Genomic DNA, 17,640 nt, shown 5'->3' with positions numbered 1-17,640 from the left:
GTATTACTTCGCATTTGGAAGTCTCAACGCCTTAGCCTATGATCTGATAAACAGCTTCAAGGCAGGGAGATTATTAACTTTTAATTGCAAATCACGAGATGCAACAGCTCAACATATTTTCAAAAACGTTCTGCTTATAGTCTTATGAAGATAAACAAAGGTCATCTATTCGGATCCATTTCCACACAAGTGTGATGCCCTGAACACTATCAAACTTCACATAATCTCTTCTTCCACAAGAGAGGATGTTTTTAAAATCTACTAAACTAAAAATGAATGAAATGCAAACAAACATGCCAAAACACAAAAAATGCATGTTTGTTGAAAGATGATTCTTGCTAAATCAAATATTAGAGACTTAATTGATTAAATAGCTTGTTTATGTACCATTATGTTTGAGCTGTTGCACATGTAACTGTGCACTAAAATCAAGCAGATGTTATTTAAACAGACGATTAGCTTCCCTGGGAGATCCACCCTGTTGGGCTGTGACCTCACACACATCTACAAACACACTCCTGTGACCTGATTGACAGATGAGAGTCTGTACAGATGTTCTGTTACTTACAAACATCAAGCTGTCAGTGTTTTTTTTTTTTTTTTTTTTTTTTTTTTTATGTAATTCACTTTGAGGGACACTTTTTGCTTTTTCAATGCCTTTTTACAATTAGTAGATCATACACCCAAGTTTGATCAGCACTGGCTTTTATTCAAAAATACATTTAAATAATATTTTACACATACTACTATGCTGTTTTTAATTTCTGAATTAAAATGTATTTTAATATTTTTTTGGAAGACGGTCAATATTAGGACACTACTGATTTAATAATCAAACAAACAAACAAATAAATCAATAAATAACTTAACCTATTTAAACGTATATAACGTATATGAAAAAAATATATTTGTCTTGCAGATTCAAAGTTATGTAAGATAATGAAGTTCACTGACCTGCAATGATCTTCCTAGTGATGCTGGCTGACCGAACAAATAGTTACTAGCCTTGTCCACATCAGCCTATTCCAAAGTTCACCTTATAGTGATGGGTATTTTGACTGCTTCATTGTCAACTCCACACCATTATAAACACTTCACCAGCTTCCAGCCACCATATATTCACAATCTGACCCCATCATGCCTCTTCAACTAGAGGACCTAAACCGCATCACACAACGTTTTCTTTTCCAACCAACTGTGTAGTCAGAGACCATGACAAACAAAATGAGTCTTCTTGTAGCGGTCACACCAAAACCCTGCTCACCGCCAGTGCCCCAGCACCTCTATTTCCGGCACACTTTGATGCTTATTCAAAGGCAAATCTTATTTTATTTCCATCACCTTTGGTTTCCCAACCCCTGACTCCATTTTGCTATAACTGTGGCTATCTGGCCGGGCATCACTCATGTGTCGAACCGTTGAAACCATACATGTACAGCCCCTGCCAAATGGATAGAAGTGAAAGAAATGGAGAGAGAATATGGATCAGTGAGTGTTTACAATCGAATTCTGCCTCCTGCAAAGCAACACATTAGCGACAGAGCTGTGAAGGAAGCTTTGATTTGGGCCAGTGAGCTACGTATGTCACTTGTCACCTTTCCTGGCATGTTTTCGATTGCACATTCTCTACTTTCTTTTTTGCTATCGCAGCCGCGTGAGCAGGTGACGGGAGCCGCTGCTGAAACAGACGGGCCTCATTGTTGTTCCAGACATGTCATTGGAGGCAAAACACCACCTCACCCATTCGGTTCCCAACAGATTGTTTCCCCCCATCCCCCCACCCTAGAAGACCCTACTCTTCTGGCTGTGGCTGGATTACAGGCTATATCAACTCACTCTTCCAATCTTGTTTTTGATGTCAATAACTCAGCCTGTGAAGCCACTGCTGTAGAAGCCCACTGTAAGATTTCCACCCCTGCAATTACTATAGCATCAAACCCACTCTGGAGAATAAAATACATCTCTCTCACATCCTTCCTTTTAGCTCCTGGAACTGAAACATCGCCCATCCAGTTGATTTAAAAAGCTTGTTGCTGGAATTCAAGGTCCCAAGTTATTGGTCCAATGTTTCAGTCCATTTGGTTAATTGCAAATCCATTTGCCTGCATGTAATTTATTGTTTGTTTGTTTTTTCAGTCACATGTTACAAGTTAAGAGTCTTGTCACCTTGAGCCAGCTCTTGCAAGATCTGGCCTTGTCTTGTCTTTTTATTTTTTTATTATTTAATAAAGGTTTTTGAAAATATGCCAGACCCAGCAGACCTTATATACTGTCCTTTATACACTGTACTTGTACATATATGATATAACACTTTCACTGTTAAATTGCTCCTCTGTTCAGTGATATTTTAGCTCTTCATTGAACACTCACTTCACATGCCTTGGCACTGTCGAAAAACTACAGAAAGCATTCTATACAAAAACAAGATTGAATGAAAGTGAAAGTGAAGTGACATTCAGCCAAGTATGGTGACCCATACTCAGAATTTGTGCTCTGCATTTAACCCATACTCAGAATTTGTGCTCTGCATTTAACCCATCCGAAGCACACACACAGAGCAGTGAACACACACACACACACTGTGAGCACACACCCGGAGCAGTGGGCAGCCATTTATGCTGCGGCGCCCGGGGAGCAGTTGGGGGTTCGATGCCTTGCTCAAGGGCACCTAAGTCGTGGTATTGAAGGTGGAGAGAGAGCTGTTCATGCACTCCCTCCACCCACAATTCCTGCCGGCCCGAGACTCGAACCCACAACCTTTCGATTGGGAGACCGACTCTCTAACCATTAGGCCACGACTTCCCCCAATTTCCCATTCAATGACAGTAAATGGAAGCAAAAAAGCTGCTTGCTGCAAAAATCACTTTCATAACATACAAAACTTCTCAAGCCATGCAGAAGATTTGTGAAGTGGAAAGAACGTCATTTAGGTCGTTTTTTGCTGAGGATCTCTTACAGTGCATACGCTGCAACATTTTACATCAACAAATTGACATAATATGTGTTTGTTTCTCTGTTGTATGGCTCAGAAGACCATGTCATATTTACTAGTTTTACATGTTTTTACTTAGCTTTTTTTGTCATAATTGCAGCTGAACAGCATACATTTTCGGGCACAAAGGAAAGTCTGTAAAATTACTAAATTTTTCTGGTTTCAAAGAAAGAAAGTTAGTTGAGTTTTGGAAAGAAATGGTGGTGATTAAATTAAGTAGAATTCATTCAAACTGTGAAAGCAACTGAGAGAGTGTTAACAGACAATCATTGCATGATATGAAAACATAATTATGGATTAAGGTTTTGCCAGCCAAGTGGAAGGTGGAAGAATTGCAGCCCACTGGCCAGTAATTAAAAGGGAGCGATTAATTCCTTGCTGCTGACCCACTCATGAGAGCCAATTTGGAGCCATTAGGGGATGCAGAGTTTGCAAACAGGCCGGTAATGATGATAGCTTGCATTGCTACAGGGTTGCCCTTTGTATGGCTGTCAGACTAAGAGTGTCTGGGAGAGCTGAAATTAGATAGGGAATGTCTGACAAAGCCTCAACACCTCGGCTCGAAATAACAACTCCTTCCTTTAATGATCAGTGCCATTTGTAGTGCATGGGCTGAGCCATTAGTAGTGACAGGCCTATAGCAGATGAACAGTGTACAGCCGAGGGACGCTGAGGTCTGTGAAGATAAATACAGGCTCACCAACTTGTCTTGGTACCCAAAGCTCTCTTTTAAATGTATAATATTTCTGGTTTCATATTAGGAGCTCAAATAATCTCTTTTGAGGTGGACAATCCTTCTTTTAGTAATTGGCTGATATTAAATTCATTACAAAATCTACCAGAAAAAGAATCATCTATCTCTATCATTTTTTGCGACTAAAGGTAGTCAGTTGGAGCTGTGATTTAGCTGATATAATTTAGTGAAAAAAAAAAAAAAATGAAACTATTTTCTTCATATTTGCCCTGCTCTGCTATGACCAGCCACACTGAGAAAGTGTCTAATAAAAAAGTCACTTGATCTGAATGCCCTTACAGTATATACATTAAAATAAATCTCCCGTCCTATCAAGGACATCTACCTCAGAAATTCCATTCATTTTGTTGCCAGTGTAACTGGCTGCATTTAAAATGGACTATTATGTGAAAATAACCATCCTCATGAAAGAGTCATGGACCTCCTGTATATAAATATATATTTTTATATATTTTTGTTTGAAGGTTTGAAGCGACCCCAATACCAATAACGTGATATTTAGCATCTAAAATGTGAATTTTACCAGGGAAACCCTTCCAAAAAATGTATATTTTAACCCCGGGAAACAATTTTTATCGGGGAACCTCCCGGAAACGCGATTGGACTAGTTTTAAGAAGCAACTGGGCAGGATTTGTTGTGAAAACCTGGCAACCCTGATCTGAACGCAGGTGCTGGAGATATACTTCTGATTACAGGAGCATCTTTACTGATGAGATGTGCATGAAAATCGCATTCAATTTATATCTTAAACTGTGTTCCAAAGATAAATAGGGGTCTTACAGGTTTGGAACAACATGAGGGTAAGTTATTAATGACAATCATTTTGCTATTTGGGTGAACTAACCCTTTAAGAGTCTCCACAGCTTCCCGAGTCTCTACAACTTCCATTTCTGGCTTGCACCAATTATCTCATAAGGGACGAGTTTTGGATTATGTTTGATATAAAATATTCCCTAAATTATTCTTACAAGTTGGATAGAAACCTTGCCTTTGTGGCTCAAACCTATAGAAGTATATAAAAATCCATTGTGCACATGGCTTTATTGTTTTCCAAAAGTTTTCTGTACTTGCAGATCTTTAAAATTCCATCTGTGGGAATAATTTATATTGTTTGTGCACAGCGTAATGTACTCATTTAATATTTTCAACAGTGTAAGTAAAGATTGAACGGCTTTCTTTTTTTTTTAGGCTAATTAAAGACCTCAGTGATGAACAATTCTGAACATCCCCTTGACTGTAATTATCTTTCTCTTTGCCGTGCCTCCCCTCATTGTGTCCTTTTCTCTTTCTATCGCTCTCAACTTCTCTCCACCAGCTGCTTACTAAGTTTGATTTTCTCTTGCCCCAGATCTGTTCAGTAATGAGCATGCGGTCCAATCAATAATTCACTGGAGTTTGAATATAATGCAGGATTATTGGGTTTGGGTGTGTGTCAAACTGAAAGAGTGATCAGTGCCATTCATGCACTTGTTTTTCTGCTGGTCTTAACAGCCCTCACACAATGTCTCCTGGCTGCTCTTAGATTGCCTCTATGCCCCCTCAGTTCTCACTCGTATTATTATGCCCATTTCATGTGAACATTCGGCTGCTCCTCGCTCCAACTCACACTGCGATGATGACACTCTATAAGTGCAGATCAAATTAAATAACTCAACTATGATCAAGCCTTGCTCCTTGATGCTCAGCCCACAATGTTCAGAATAATGTAAAATGCTAGAAGTTGGTTTCCAATTGCAATGTTTTTTTTTTTTTTATTTATTTTTTTTTTTCTCCCTGTGAAGATGATATGAAATTATCCAAATTTAAATGGACAGGCACTGGCAGTGACTTGCTAAGTTTTGGACGTATTGTAAGTCTAGTGTTTCTCAGAGGAAAATCTTGCAGCTCAGAGGTTTATAATGTAGCACGAGTTCATATTGAAATCTCAGAATTTTGAGTGCAGCCTTTGGTATCTTGGCAGATCTCCCAACATTATTTTCCTTTTCTGTTTTGTGTAGTTCCACCTGATGACCCCGTTATCATCGGAGGGCCCGTGGTGAGCCTGAGAGCGGGTGACCCCCTCAATCTAACATGTCATGCAGACAATGCCAAACCTGCTGCCTCGATCATCTGGATCCGAAATGGAGAGGTGCTGAATGGAGCCAAGTACTCTAAGGTAAGGTTTGAGGAATATGTACTAATCATGATCAGTTGAAATTTATATCTATTGGTGTCCCACTAGCCACTTCATTGTGTAAGTATGACAGTATATTACACTAGCCCCTGAAAGGTGCAAGGATTTATATAGCATACACACCCATTATTATAGGGGTTAATACATTCATGGTGAATGTGATTTCACCAAGTACAACATGTTCCTGGAACAACATTCTTGTTGATCCTGGAACAATATTCTAATCGACCAATCAGAACTGGGTTAAGTTTACAGGAAATTTTAGTTTAAGGCTGACAACCAGGATTAGATGCTTCAATACCCTTGTTAATCAGATATTGTATCCTTCTGATTTCAATGATATACTTGTATAGATATTATGGATAATGTTAGGTTTCAGGATAGGGTTAGGTCTATGTTTTCGGACAGGAATGTTGTTCCATGATCCACAAAAGATACAGTAGATACAGGAACATGGCTTATGTATCATTTATGTAGGCAACAGTGAAAAATAAAGGGAAAAAATAAAAATAAATATTGCATTGTGTGAAAAGTGATTTGTCAGACGTCCAAAAAGGGCATATCATGGGAGCCCATTTGGCAGGAGCATCTGTAGACTGTTACAATTAGGACACAGAGCATTGCAAGACAGTCTACGGTGGGTGAAAACCAAAAGTGTTATATTTTGACCATCAAACACTGAGTACAACACAGAACTAACGCAGCAAAGTGGCAGCAAACCTCAATATTCGCTTTGAAGATCCTGTTTCCGCAAAAACTGACCAGGGAGAACTTCACAAAGCCGACATCTCTGAAAGAGTTGCAATTGCTGAATCTTTAATCACAGACACCAATGCTAAATGGTGTCATGATTATAACACCTGGACAGTTGGAGCACAGAGATGATCTTCAACATCTGCTCTGTCAAGGCAAAACACCTGACTTGAATATTATCAAACCACTATGGATAGTTGTTAAGAGAAGAGTGAGAACATTCAGCTAGAGATTATTCAGATGTTTTTTTGAATGCAACACAGCTTGCAAGCTTATTATAATAAAGTAAACTTTGATAAAACATTCATGAAGAAATGGTGCATATTTCCAAGATATATATATATATTTTTTGACTAACCCCTGTACACTCTCAAAAAAAAAAATAATAATAATAATAATAAAAAGGTACAAAAGCTGTCACTGAGGCAGCACCTTTTCAAAAGGTATGCCTTTGTACTTAAAGTGTGTGTGTGTGTGTGTGTGTGTGTGTGTGTGTGTGTGTGTGTGTGTGTGTGTGTGTGTGTGTGTGTGTGTATTGAGACACAACAAAAAGCTCTTTAATCCGTCTGATATTTTTTTCTGAAACTTTTTCTTTTAAATGACTTTTTTTTTTTTTTTTTTTATTAGGATCCAACATTTAGGTTCAGTAATTTCACTTTAATAGCAAATAAAAGGTTTTTATGCAGTTATCGAATGGCAATATTAAAAATGTCCAATGTTATTTTTCTAGGAGCCTGCCAAAAATGCTTTTAAACTTTTTTTTTTAGCCAAAATAATATGGTATGCAGGTATCCCACTCATCGTGAGAGCCATCTGTGGTCATGATTGTTTGCACCATCTGCACTCATTCTCTTTAGCCCTTAGCTCTATTTGATTGGAAGAAAATCCCTGGAAATCCTGCCTCTAACTGAAATGACAGAGACATGTTTTTCCTCCTTACGCTTCAAAATGTGTCAACACAAACAAACAGATGGCAAGAAAAGGCAAAGCCATATTGTTTTCTCCCAAATTAATTGTATTTGTTCCTTTAAAAAGTCTTATTGTTTTCCTAAAGGTTTCCCTCCCCTATATTAAGTTGATGTCTGTTTGTGTTTATATGTGATCTAGCCCAAATCCATGTGTCATAATTATGTTTTAATGCAATCAAAAACTCTTATTTCATTTCATCTTGCCAATATGATCTTCTACTGGGTTCAATCTGAGGTAGAAAGCAGTGGCCAGGTAATAAGGTTGAGCGTGATTTCACCAAGTTCAAACATTTCCTGATTCAACTTGTCAATCCTGGAACAACATTCCAATCAACCAATCAGAATTTAGATTTAACTTTTGAAGAAATATCTGTTTTAGGCTGCTTTTGCATTCTTGTTAATCATCCATCATTTCCCACTGATTTTAGGAACAAATTATGGGTATGGTTAGATTTAGGGCCAAGGATTTGGTTGAGTTTATATTTTTGGATAATAATGTTGATCCTGGAACATGTCTACTTGGCAAAATCACAGCGACCGAGTAATAAGCAAAGCCGTATGAATAAGATCTTCTCGGCTACGCCTCCCTCTATCTGATCTAATTATTGGCTGTTTCTAAAGAGCAGATAAACACCATTGATTTAGCAGGTGTAACTGAATGTCGTACTGCCCATCAGCACACTTGTTAAAGGAAGTGTGCTGATAATAGAAAGATGAGGACCCCCCCCCCCCACCTGTTTTCAGTTAGCATGGTGATGGGTGTTAGGGACAGGACATTGTGATGGATATTGGCAGTTGAGCTTCCTAATGTCTCTGTTCATGCTATTTAAAAGCAAAGCAATGCAGTCAATTAAGCCACAATCACTAGGTCTGAATAATGGAGAATGGGAAAGGCAGACACACTCTCACACTCCCCCTTTATCAGGCTCATAATCGGGACAAATGAAGGCCAAAGTCTGTATGAAGTATGCAGTGAATATGTCTTTCTGCTGGACTGGCATTTCTGCTATCGGAGATCCTTATAGATTCAAATAACTAATGTGTCATTCTTCCATTGCTGAGGTGTAGTGTTTTCTATTGGCCTCTGAATGTCATTACCTAAACAGCTGCAGTAAAACACTGATGGTGCAGTAGAATTTTGAAATGAATTTCAGAGCGGTCAAAGAGAGTTTTTAAAGGACTTTCTATAGTGATGTGGCTCATTTTGGGAGTCCAAATGAAGAGTTTGGTTCCAAAGCGCGAATATTTTTTTTTTTTTTTTTTTTAAGTGAGTTTCTGCCAAAAACAATATTATATTTGTTCAGTATTGAAAAGTACATTTTTTTATTTTATTTTATGCTAGAGTTATTAGGTCATGTTTTCATGTTTTTCAATATGAAAATAAATTTAAATTTGATTAAATGAATTTACTTAATTTGAAGAAAAAAAAAAGTATCATGGATTTATTGCATTGGGGGGGTGGGCAGTTATACAATTTTATAATAAATCTTTGAAAATCAAAACATGGGTTTGATTTTTTTGTTATTATAACCTGCATATGCTATGTGAAAGTTTGAAACAGAAAATAGTGGTTTCCATCTTGCCACTTTAAAGAAAAGAAAATATATTTTTTGGTAAAGAAAATATCATTGCTAACATAGCTAACCAAAACAATCAACTATTTTAAAGACAAATATACTTATTTTCTAGTACCCATTTTCTCTGTATGATGTTCACTTGCACAGTTTTTTTTTTCCCTCCTCCTCCACAACTGGGTTGTGTTGGCGCAGTGGATAAGACACATGCTGTGAGAGACCCAGGTTCGAATCCACTGTGAGACACCAATGTATCCCTGAGCAAGACACTTAAGCCCTAGTTGCTCCAGAGGTGTGCAACCTCTGAGATATATAGCAATTGTAAGTCACTTTGGATAAAAGCGTCAGCTAAATGTAACTCCTCAAAACATCCACTTTCCCTTCTCATCTGTTTCTCAAATTGTATTTTACCCCCATGAATTCATCCCTGCTTTAATTTATGTATAATTAGTGTAGGCTTTTAAATAGTAATGCCCACCATGAGAGAATATTTCAATATTTCAGATATTCTAATTAACTTTAGCGTCAAACTGAAACTAGCTAATCGTTTAACGCTGCCGAAGCAGGTAGCATGTGGTGCAGCTCCGCAGACTCAAGAGCTTCACTGTCGCCTTCACGCTTTTCTTTGCCAAATTTAGCCTCTTCTGTTAATGCTCGAAGCATCAGTCTGCCTCCACCCCTTCACTTCTACCCCCTCCCCTCAGCACCCCCCTCTTAATTAACCTTCTTGCGGTTTTGCTACTGAAATTAAAAATGGGAGAGGAAAGAAGTAAAAAGGCATCTAATTAATTGCACCGTAAAATGGTGGAAATTAATCAGAACTTGAGGTGCAGGATTAAATTAGTTAATCAAAGAATGGCTTTTAACCCCAGGAACAAAGACAGAACTTTACACTCTTTTTGAGAGCGATGGGAAAACAAAGCCGCAGAACACTTATCTCTCTCATAGTGAAATTAATACGTGGTAATAGGTGGCGAAACGTGTGGCCATGCTGGTCCTCAATTATTACAGCTGATTCGAAACACCTTCCAGCGACGGCCTGCGTTTAAAAACACGTTATGGGACTTTGCGAAAACATGCTAATGTTGCCTAAATTATTAGTATCAGTGCGCCTTGAGGTCTAATCAGCAAATTGCTGCCACTTTTTTTCCCAGGCGTCAACCTTAATTTCATACAATTTTTGTCTGCACACTTCAAAAGGATGTTTACTGACATGTGCTAACCTTTAAACTGAGCAAACTGCTAGATGAGGCTAACGCAGACACTTTATTTTCTGATTCTGACATTTGACAAGGGACAGGCCTATCTGACTTGCACATACAGCTGAGGCATTGTGCCTTAAAACACACGTCTAGTTTTGACATTTCTAATTCCGTCTCAGGCCTCATTCTTAAGCTGTATTCTCCACTCATGATTCCCAGCCTTCACTGCCTGTAGAGAGAGCTGACACGCTCCAGGCTGCACCTCCAGAAATTATCTATTTGTAATTTGGAGCTATTTTGGTCCCGGTCCTGGTTAAGTGTTGAGTCCTTGGCTGTTTCAGGCCCCATTCAAGATTAATGACTTCACACAGGCCCTGAGCAATGAGGGAAACAATCCGGAGTGTGTCAGGCGGGATATTACATTGACACATCCAGCGGCTCACAGCTTGTGTCTTTCAGCTGGTGAGATGAGCACCTAGTCTGCTGAGCAACAGCCTTCACTGCTCGCCTCTCTGACAAACACAATATGTAGTACAGTATGGAATGGCCTACATTTGGTGAAACCCTTTCAGTAGAATCACTTTGACAATGCAATACTATCAGTCTACCAAGGAATTATTATTATTATTATTATTATTATTTTTTTTTTTACATTTTCATAAGTATTTATGCAAACATAAGCTCATTAAAAATGTGCTTCTGCCTACATTTTTGTGCCAATCTAATAATGTACTTTTACATACAATTCACTGGAGTTTCCAACTGACATAAACACTAGTGGCAGTAAACCCATAGCAATTTGTATTCCTTGTCTCACAAGTTATGATTATAAGGGCAGATTATTGATTAATATAGACTTATTTTTGAGTAGAATGTTGCAAAACACGTTCAACATAGTGCATGATTTGTAAACTTATATCCAGCTCTATAAGTATTGATTTTCTGAGATAGTAAACTTGCTCAGTAGTGTACCCGGTACAGCATTGCACTTGTGATGTAAAGGGCTCAGGTACAAGCCTGTAAAACACGAGTCACGATAAAAGAGCTAAAAAAGCAAGCTAATATAGCATGGTTCCTTCAGCAAATGTGTGTTTAACTCATGTTTGCTTTTGCTAATACTACTGGTAAGATTTAATGTTGTTGGTACAATCTCATATATATGCATGCAGAATAGACATACAGAGTAAACAAATGCATTTCAATGGGATGCAGATACAATGTCTTTATATCATGTTAAGCTTATATATAATAAAATAAAAATATTCACAATCTTACCAAGTGTGATCCTACCTGAGCACCACCTTCAAATTAAAAATGGCTGCTAAGTTAAAACATTTGATGCATTTCAAACTGGATATCACACTCCGAAGGGCACTTTTTTCAGTTGTGAGAAAGGTGAGAAGGGGTTCTTTTTCAAGTTCTTTATGGCACATATAATAACACATTCTCTGGGTGTTTTATATATATATGCCCCTCTCTGTTTTATCCTCCTTAATTGTTTCGCACATAATTGTTTACTTTCTTTTTCTTGTTCCTCTCTGTTGGTGAGGTGGTAAGTGTGAGGTTTCATTTCTATATTTTCAGATCGGTGGCAAAAAAAGCAAGAAAAAACAACAACAAGTAATTACTACTATTAGCAAGCTCCCTATCACTGGCCTGTGCAATGGCGTGACTAATTATTAGCGAGTGACTAATATGAATCAAAATAACATTATTCTTCTAGATTCATTGGGAGAGCTGATGACATTAATACATGGTCTTCTAGAAACACAGATAGGGTCTTGACTGGCCACCCACACAAGTTAGCGCTGCTGACGTTAAAAGGCCACGGGCTGCTGTGGGGGTTTGGCTGAAGGGACATTTTACTGGAACACTTTGACATGCTGGAAATTAAGTGAACAATGTACATAGATAGATTTCAGTGGCAAAAACAGGGTTTACATCCCAAAAACATAGCATACAGTATGTTGTTCTCAAATTTATAAAAGCATCTTTTCGAAAGATTTTAAAGCGAGCTTTTTCTCAAATAAAATGTCATTACTCACAATATATATATATATATTACCGTATTTACAAATACACAAATATAGCTATTATTTATATATTATTAGTAGTAGTAGTAGTATTAGTAGTAGTAGTATGTTTGTTTTTTTTATATATATTTTGTTTATTAGATTTTGGGGCCAGGAAACTCAAGCTGTGCTGTTTACAACATGTTTTTAGCTTGTATTATAGATTTGTTTTGAACAGCATGTATATGTATTTATTCATATATGTTTGCTGTATGGGGTCACACATCTAGTGCAAGATGCTAATTAGACAAACCCTGATCTTGATAGCAGCAGCTTTAAAAGTCGATGGAAAGGAGAATTAAATGGAAAGACAAAGTAAGAGATGAAGAACTAGTGAGTATCATAGTGCATCTCTAAGGTGAGCCAGGGAGAATGCCTGATGGGAAGGCCAGTTTATTCTGGTGGGTGACTGTTGTGTTGGCCATGCTGGTTAGCATCTCTCTTTCTCTCTGCCTCTCTGTGAGTGATTGCTGCATGGCAGAGAGTGTGGATTCTGTCGAGCGCTTCCAGATGGAGCTGTACAAGGCCTAGCACAGACTATGACCACTGGAAAAGAAGATCGATTCCTCTGTGGTGCATGCCATGCCACACACCAAAGCTTCACTCTCAAACTGCAAAAAAGAGCCCCAAAACATGCTGTTTTCTCCCAAAGACAATTGGTCCATATGCAGAGAGACCATGACCTGACTCTTTGTCTCCATTACCTGTGGGCAGCAGGGGGAAAAAGTGATTTTTTTTTTTTTTTTTGGAATGCCAGCCTTGGGACTGATTTTGAATTATGTTCTTTTGTGTCTTTCAACCTCAATACCCATGACTGCAACTGAAAGATTCACCAGTTTTGCTTTTCTTTTAATTTCCATAGAATAACATCCATAGCCAGAGTATCTATTTTTTATTTTTTATTAATGTCTTATTAATTTAAATTATTTAATTAATGCATTTGTTATTATCATTATTATTATTAGTAGTAGTAGTAGTTGTTGTTGTGGTAATAATAGTATAATTATTTATTAGATTAGATTATATTTTGTTATTATAGCATGTTTATTTTGTTAATTACAATACATTGTATATATCATTATTTCCTTAAAAAAAAAAAATAAAAAAAAAATCAATTACATACAATTAAATAAAACAGTTGAACTGTACATAACCCTACTTTATTCTCTTGCTTTAGGCTATTCTTCGAGATGGGCGAAGGGAGAGCACTGTAAGCAACCTCTACATATCAGCCTCCAACATTGAAACTGGACAGATCATCTTCTGTCGGGCGTCCAACAAGGCTGTGCCCAATGGGAAAGAGACCAGTGTCACTATAGACATCCAACGTAAGTGATGCCTAACTCAGAATTTGTTTTTTTTTTTTTTTTTTTTTTTTTTTTTTTTTTTACTTGCACAAAATCAGCATTTTTCTTACTCTTTCTTTTTGAGTCATGTTTGCATTTCACTGAATCAAAACTACTGAATACATTGTGGTACTAATATAAGAACACTTACATTTACTGTATTAAAGGGAGAATTGTCTGCTGGATTCTCATTATTAATCAGTGGTGTAATGTAATTGTAAAATGTAAAAATACTTATTTTTTAATACTTAAAAGTATTTTGGGAGTATCTGTAGTTTTTACATTTCAGCCAACTTTTACTCTTACTCCACTACATTTTCTAATTAAAATGTATACTTTTACTCCGATACATTTCCCCGAAGTATATTGGTTACTTACTACAAAATAGTCCGAAGAACCCAGACTGTAGGAAAGCAGGTTTGAGAAATCAGTGATCTGTCATTTGCAAGTTAGACTCCTAAAAATACACCTTTGCTCATGTGCAAACATGCCTTTTTATGCATCTGTATATGCCGTTTACATGGAAGCATGTTCCCTCTGAGATACAGAAATTGTGTAAATACAGTGCATGCTATTTCAGAAGCAAATTCCAGAAATGTTTTCTTATGTTGGAATGAAAGACACTAAGTACCGGATGAAGTGATTATTTTTATGATTGGACATTAATATATATATATATATATATATATATATATATATATATATATATATATATATATATATTACACACACACACACAGGTGGCTCTCAATAAATTAGAATGTCATGGAAAAGTTCATTTATTTCAGTAATTCAACTTAAAATGGGAAACTTGTGTAATAAATAAATCCAATGCACACAGACTGGAGTAGTTCAAGTCTTTGGTTCTTTTAATTGTGATGATTTTGGCTCAAATTTAACAAAAACCCACAAGTTCACATCTCAACAAATTAAAATATGGTGACATGCCGATCAGCTAATCAACTCAAACACCCGCAAATGTTTCCTGAGCCATCAAAAAGGTCTCTCAGTTTGGTTCACTGGGCTACACAATCATGGGGAAGACTGCTGATCTGAGAGTTGTCCAGAAGACAAACATTGAGACCCTTCACAAGGAGGATAAGACAAAAACATCCATTGCCAAAGAAGCTGGCTGTTCACAGAGTGCTGTATCCAAGCATGTTAATACATTATATTTATTTATTTATTTACTTCTTTTTCATTTTGAATTTACTTGTACTTTTACTTTCAATGCTTAAGTACGTTTAAGATTAAAAAAAATATTTTTTCATACTTAAGGACAATAAATATCACATAATTTGAGACTTTTACTCAAGTAATATTCTAAATGGTGACACCAACTTCTTCCAAAGTCATTTTCTGATATCATTACTTTTACTTGAGTATGACTTTCAGGTACTTTATACACAACTGTAATTAATGTTGATTGGCTGTATCTGAGTGTGATATTAAGATGAGCCATTATTTGTGTTGTGAAAATCCCATACATTTGCAAATCATCTTGCAATTAATACAAATGTTCTGGTATTGCCCACAACACAAAATTATAATGCACAAAAGGTCACCGCAATGTTGCTTCTGGTCACCCTTGAAATGTTTAACTCTAATTAGTTTGAAATAGATAAAACCAAATATTAAAAGTTATATTATAAAAACTTTAAATATTCTGCTTCAAAAATAAATTAATAATGATAATAATAATAATAATAATAATAATAATAATAATAATAATAATAATAATAATAATAATAATAATAATAATAATAAATTAATTTAAATTAATTAATTTAAATAAATAATAAAACAAATACATATATCACATTTACTTTAAATTGTTCACATCTCAACTACACAATGTTGTTTTTTGATTTTTTTTCTTTTTTTTTTTTTTTTTTTTTGTCTGGTCGTTTAGAGGAAATCTCTTCTTTAGAGGTTTCAGGGAACAATACCTTTCTACTTGCATTGCTTAAAGCCTTGAAGCCTCATCAATAATGTTAACTATGACTAACAAAGCAGAACATGCTATTTAGAGACCCATTACTAGTGACAGCTCCATTGTGCTCCACAGCACTTTATGCATGACATAAGAAGCACTTTGTAGTGCAGGGTGAGGCGCTATGGAGCAGAGCAGACATTAAAGTTGATTAACATTTGTTAGTGTTGCACCAGGTTAAATGTTGCTTTGATGTCTTTGTTATGCTTTTTTGTATCTGCTTTTATAGCAGATATAGCATCTTTAGAATAGCAGCAGTAGTAGTGTTTTTGCATTATATATATATATATGCAAAATATGCAAAAATAAGATTCATAGATAGATAGGTAGAGAGATAGATAAATAGACATTTAATGATAATAAAGCCTATTTTTAGAATGTAATTTTCTTATCTTATTTGTTTCGCATTGCAGACTATATTGTAACATCACCAAGCAACAGAGTATGAACAAAGACAAAGATACAAAAAAAATAAAAAATAAAAAAAATAAAACAGTGAAACAGTGAAACATTCAGTTGTAAGAAATATTAGGACTGACTGTTTTATAAATGTATTACATTCCCTCCCCTCATTTCTATGTCTCCTACTCGCTCTACTCCAAATGCTCTGTAGACGTGTAGAGACATTAACCACTCCACTGCTGTTCAGATCTGCTCCCCATTCCACCGTCTGCGTTTTAATTAAACCACGCGAGAAATCAGACCTACTGTAATTGAACTCAGCCACAGTGCAGACAAATTTGCCAAGTCTCTGTGCTCTCTAATTTCATTACCCCACTCTCACCATCTCTCCATGGAAAGATGGAAATATTTCAAATGTATCACAGAGATGAGCAATCATGTTGCAAAATTCTGCATGGCTGAAAGGAACATCCCTAGGTGAGAGGCAGGTGAATGTGGAATGGGAGCCATGCAAAGAGGATAATGAGGTTTTCAGAATTACATGCATTTGAGGCCTAGTCCGATTTTGAATGACTAAATGAATACTCGTCTGAGTGGGATACATTTAAATCACCCTCCTGAGCTGGAGCTCTGCAAAGCATGAGACATGAACTCAGAAGAAGGGAACAAATAGAGACGGTGAATGGTAAGCGATGACGGCAAGCTCTCCCTCTGAGGATCAAACACTAGCAGGTGTTTAATGAATAAGTTATGGCGGCATCGGCAGGTGGGATGAAGCTAAGGATGCAAACCCAATGTGTATAAGTACGAGTGTTTCCATCGGCGCATCCTCCAGGCCACAGGGGGGGCTGTGCAGTCATGCAAATCAGTTAATATTGATGAAGGACAGCTGTCTGCTGATAAACAGCGCAGATTATTCAGGGTAAAGAGAACAGCAACACAGAACCGTTAAACTAACTGAGATCTTTCCAGTGTAAACTATTTAAGCTTTTAATATGAATAAATGAAACCAATGTGTAATTACATAGGAAAGTGTGATCTTGCATGCATTCCCTCACCTGTTCAATAATGAATATGTTTAAGGGTGAAGTGAACTTACAGTTTGTGAACACAGAAACGATAGTCCTGTCATGACAACTCTGAAGGAGATTTAAATGGTAATATACATGTCAATGTTAATGTGTTTGGTATTGGCGGAATAGATCGGAGGAACTACTGCTGCTGCACATACAACATATATGAAATAACTCCCATGTATAAGATACATAAAGTTGACAGATTTATACAGGTGGAGCTGGGGATGATGGAGGGTTTCTGAATCGCTGTAACTGCTACAGCAAACACTAGCCAAGTATTTGAATGTTGAGCAACAAGCTCAATGGCTGGTGATGTGAGGAGAGGAGGAAAAAA

General features: G+C 36.8%; 1 protein-coding gene across 4 annotated transcripts in view; it reads left to right on the top strand.

The window, feature by feature from the left end:
• The window catches only part of LOC127934255 (kin of IRRE-like protein 3), a 201,237-nt gene that overhangs the window by 140,521 nt on the left and 43,076 nt on the right, over positions 1-17,640 (top strand). For all 4 annotated transcript variants that reach the window (XM_052531522.1, XM_052531520.1, XM_052531521.1 and 1 more), the window contains exons 4-5: positions 5,745-5,902; positions 13,667-13,817. In XM_052531522.1, the coding sequence (XP_052387482.1) occupies positions 5,745-5,902; positions 13,667-13,817 (309 nt within the window). The remainder of the gene's footprint in view (positions 1-5,744; positions 5,903-13,666; positions 13,818-17,640) is intronic.

The sequence above is a fragment of the Carassius gibelio genome, chromosome A18 (genome assembly GCF_023724105.1).
Source record: "Carassius gibelio isolate Cgi1373 ecotype wild population from Czech Republic chromosome A18, carGib1.2-hapl.c, whole genome shotgun sequence".
NCBI classification, from domain to species: Eukaryota; Metazoa; Chordata; class Actinopteri; order Cypriniformes; family Cyprinidae; genus Carassius; species Carassius gibelio.
The sequence above is the reverse complement of the archived record's forward strand: the minus strand, read 5'-3'. Positions and strand labels throughout refer to the sequence as shown.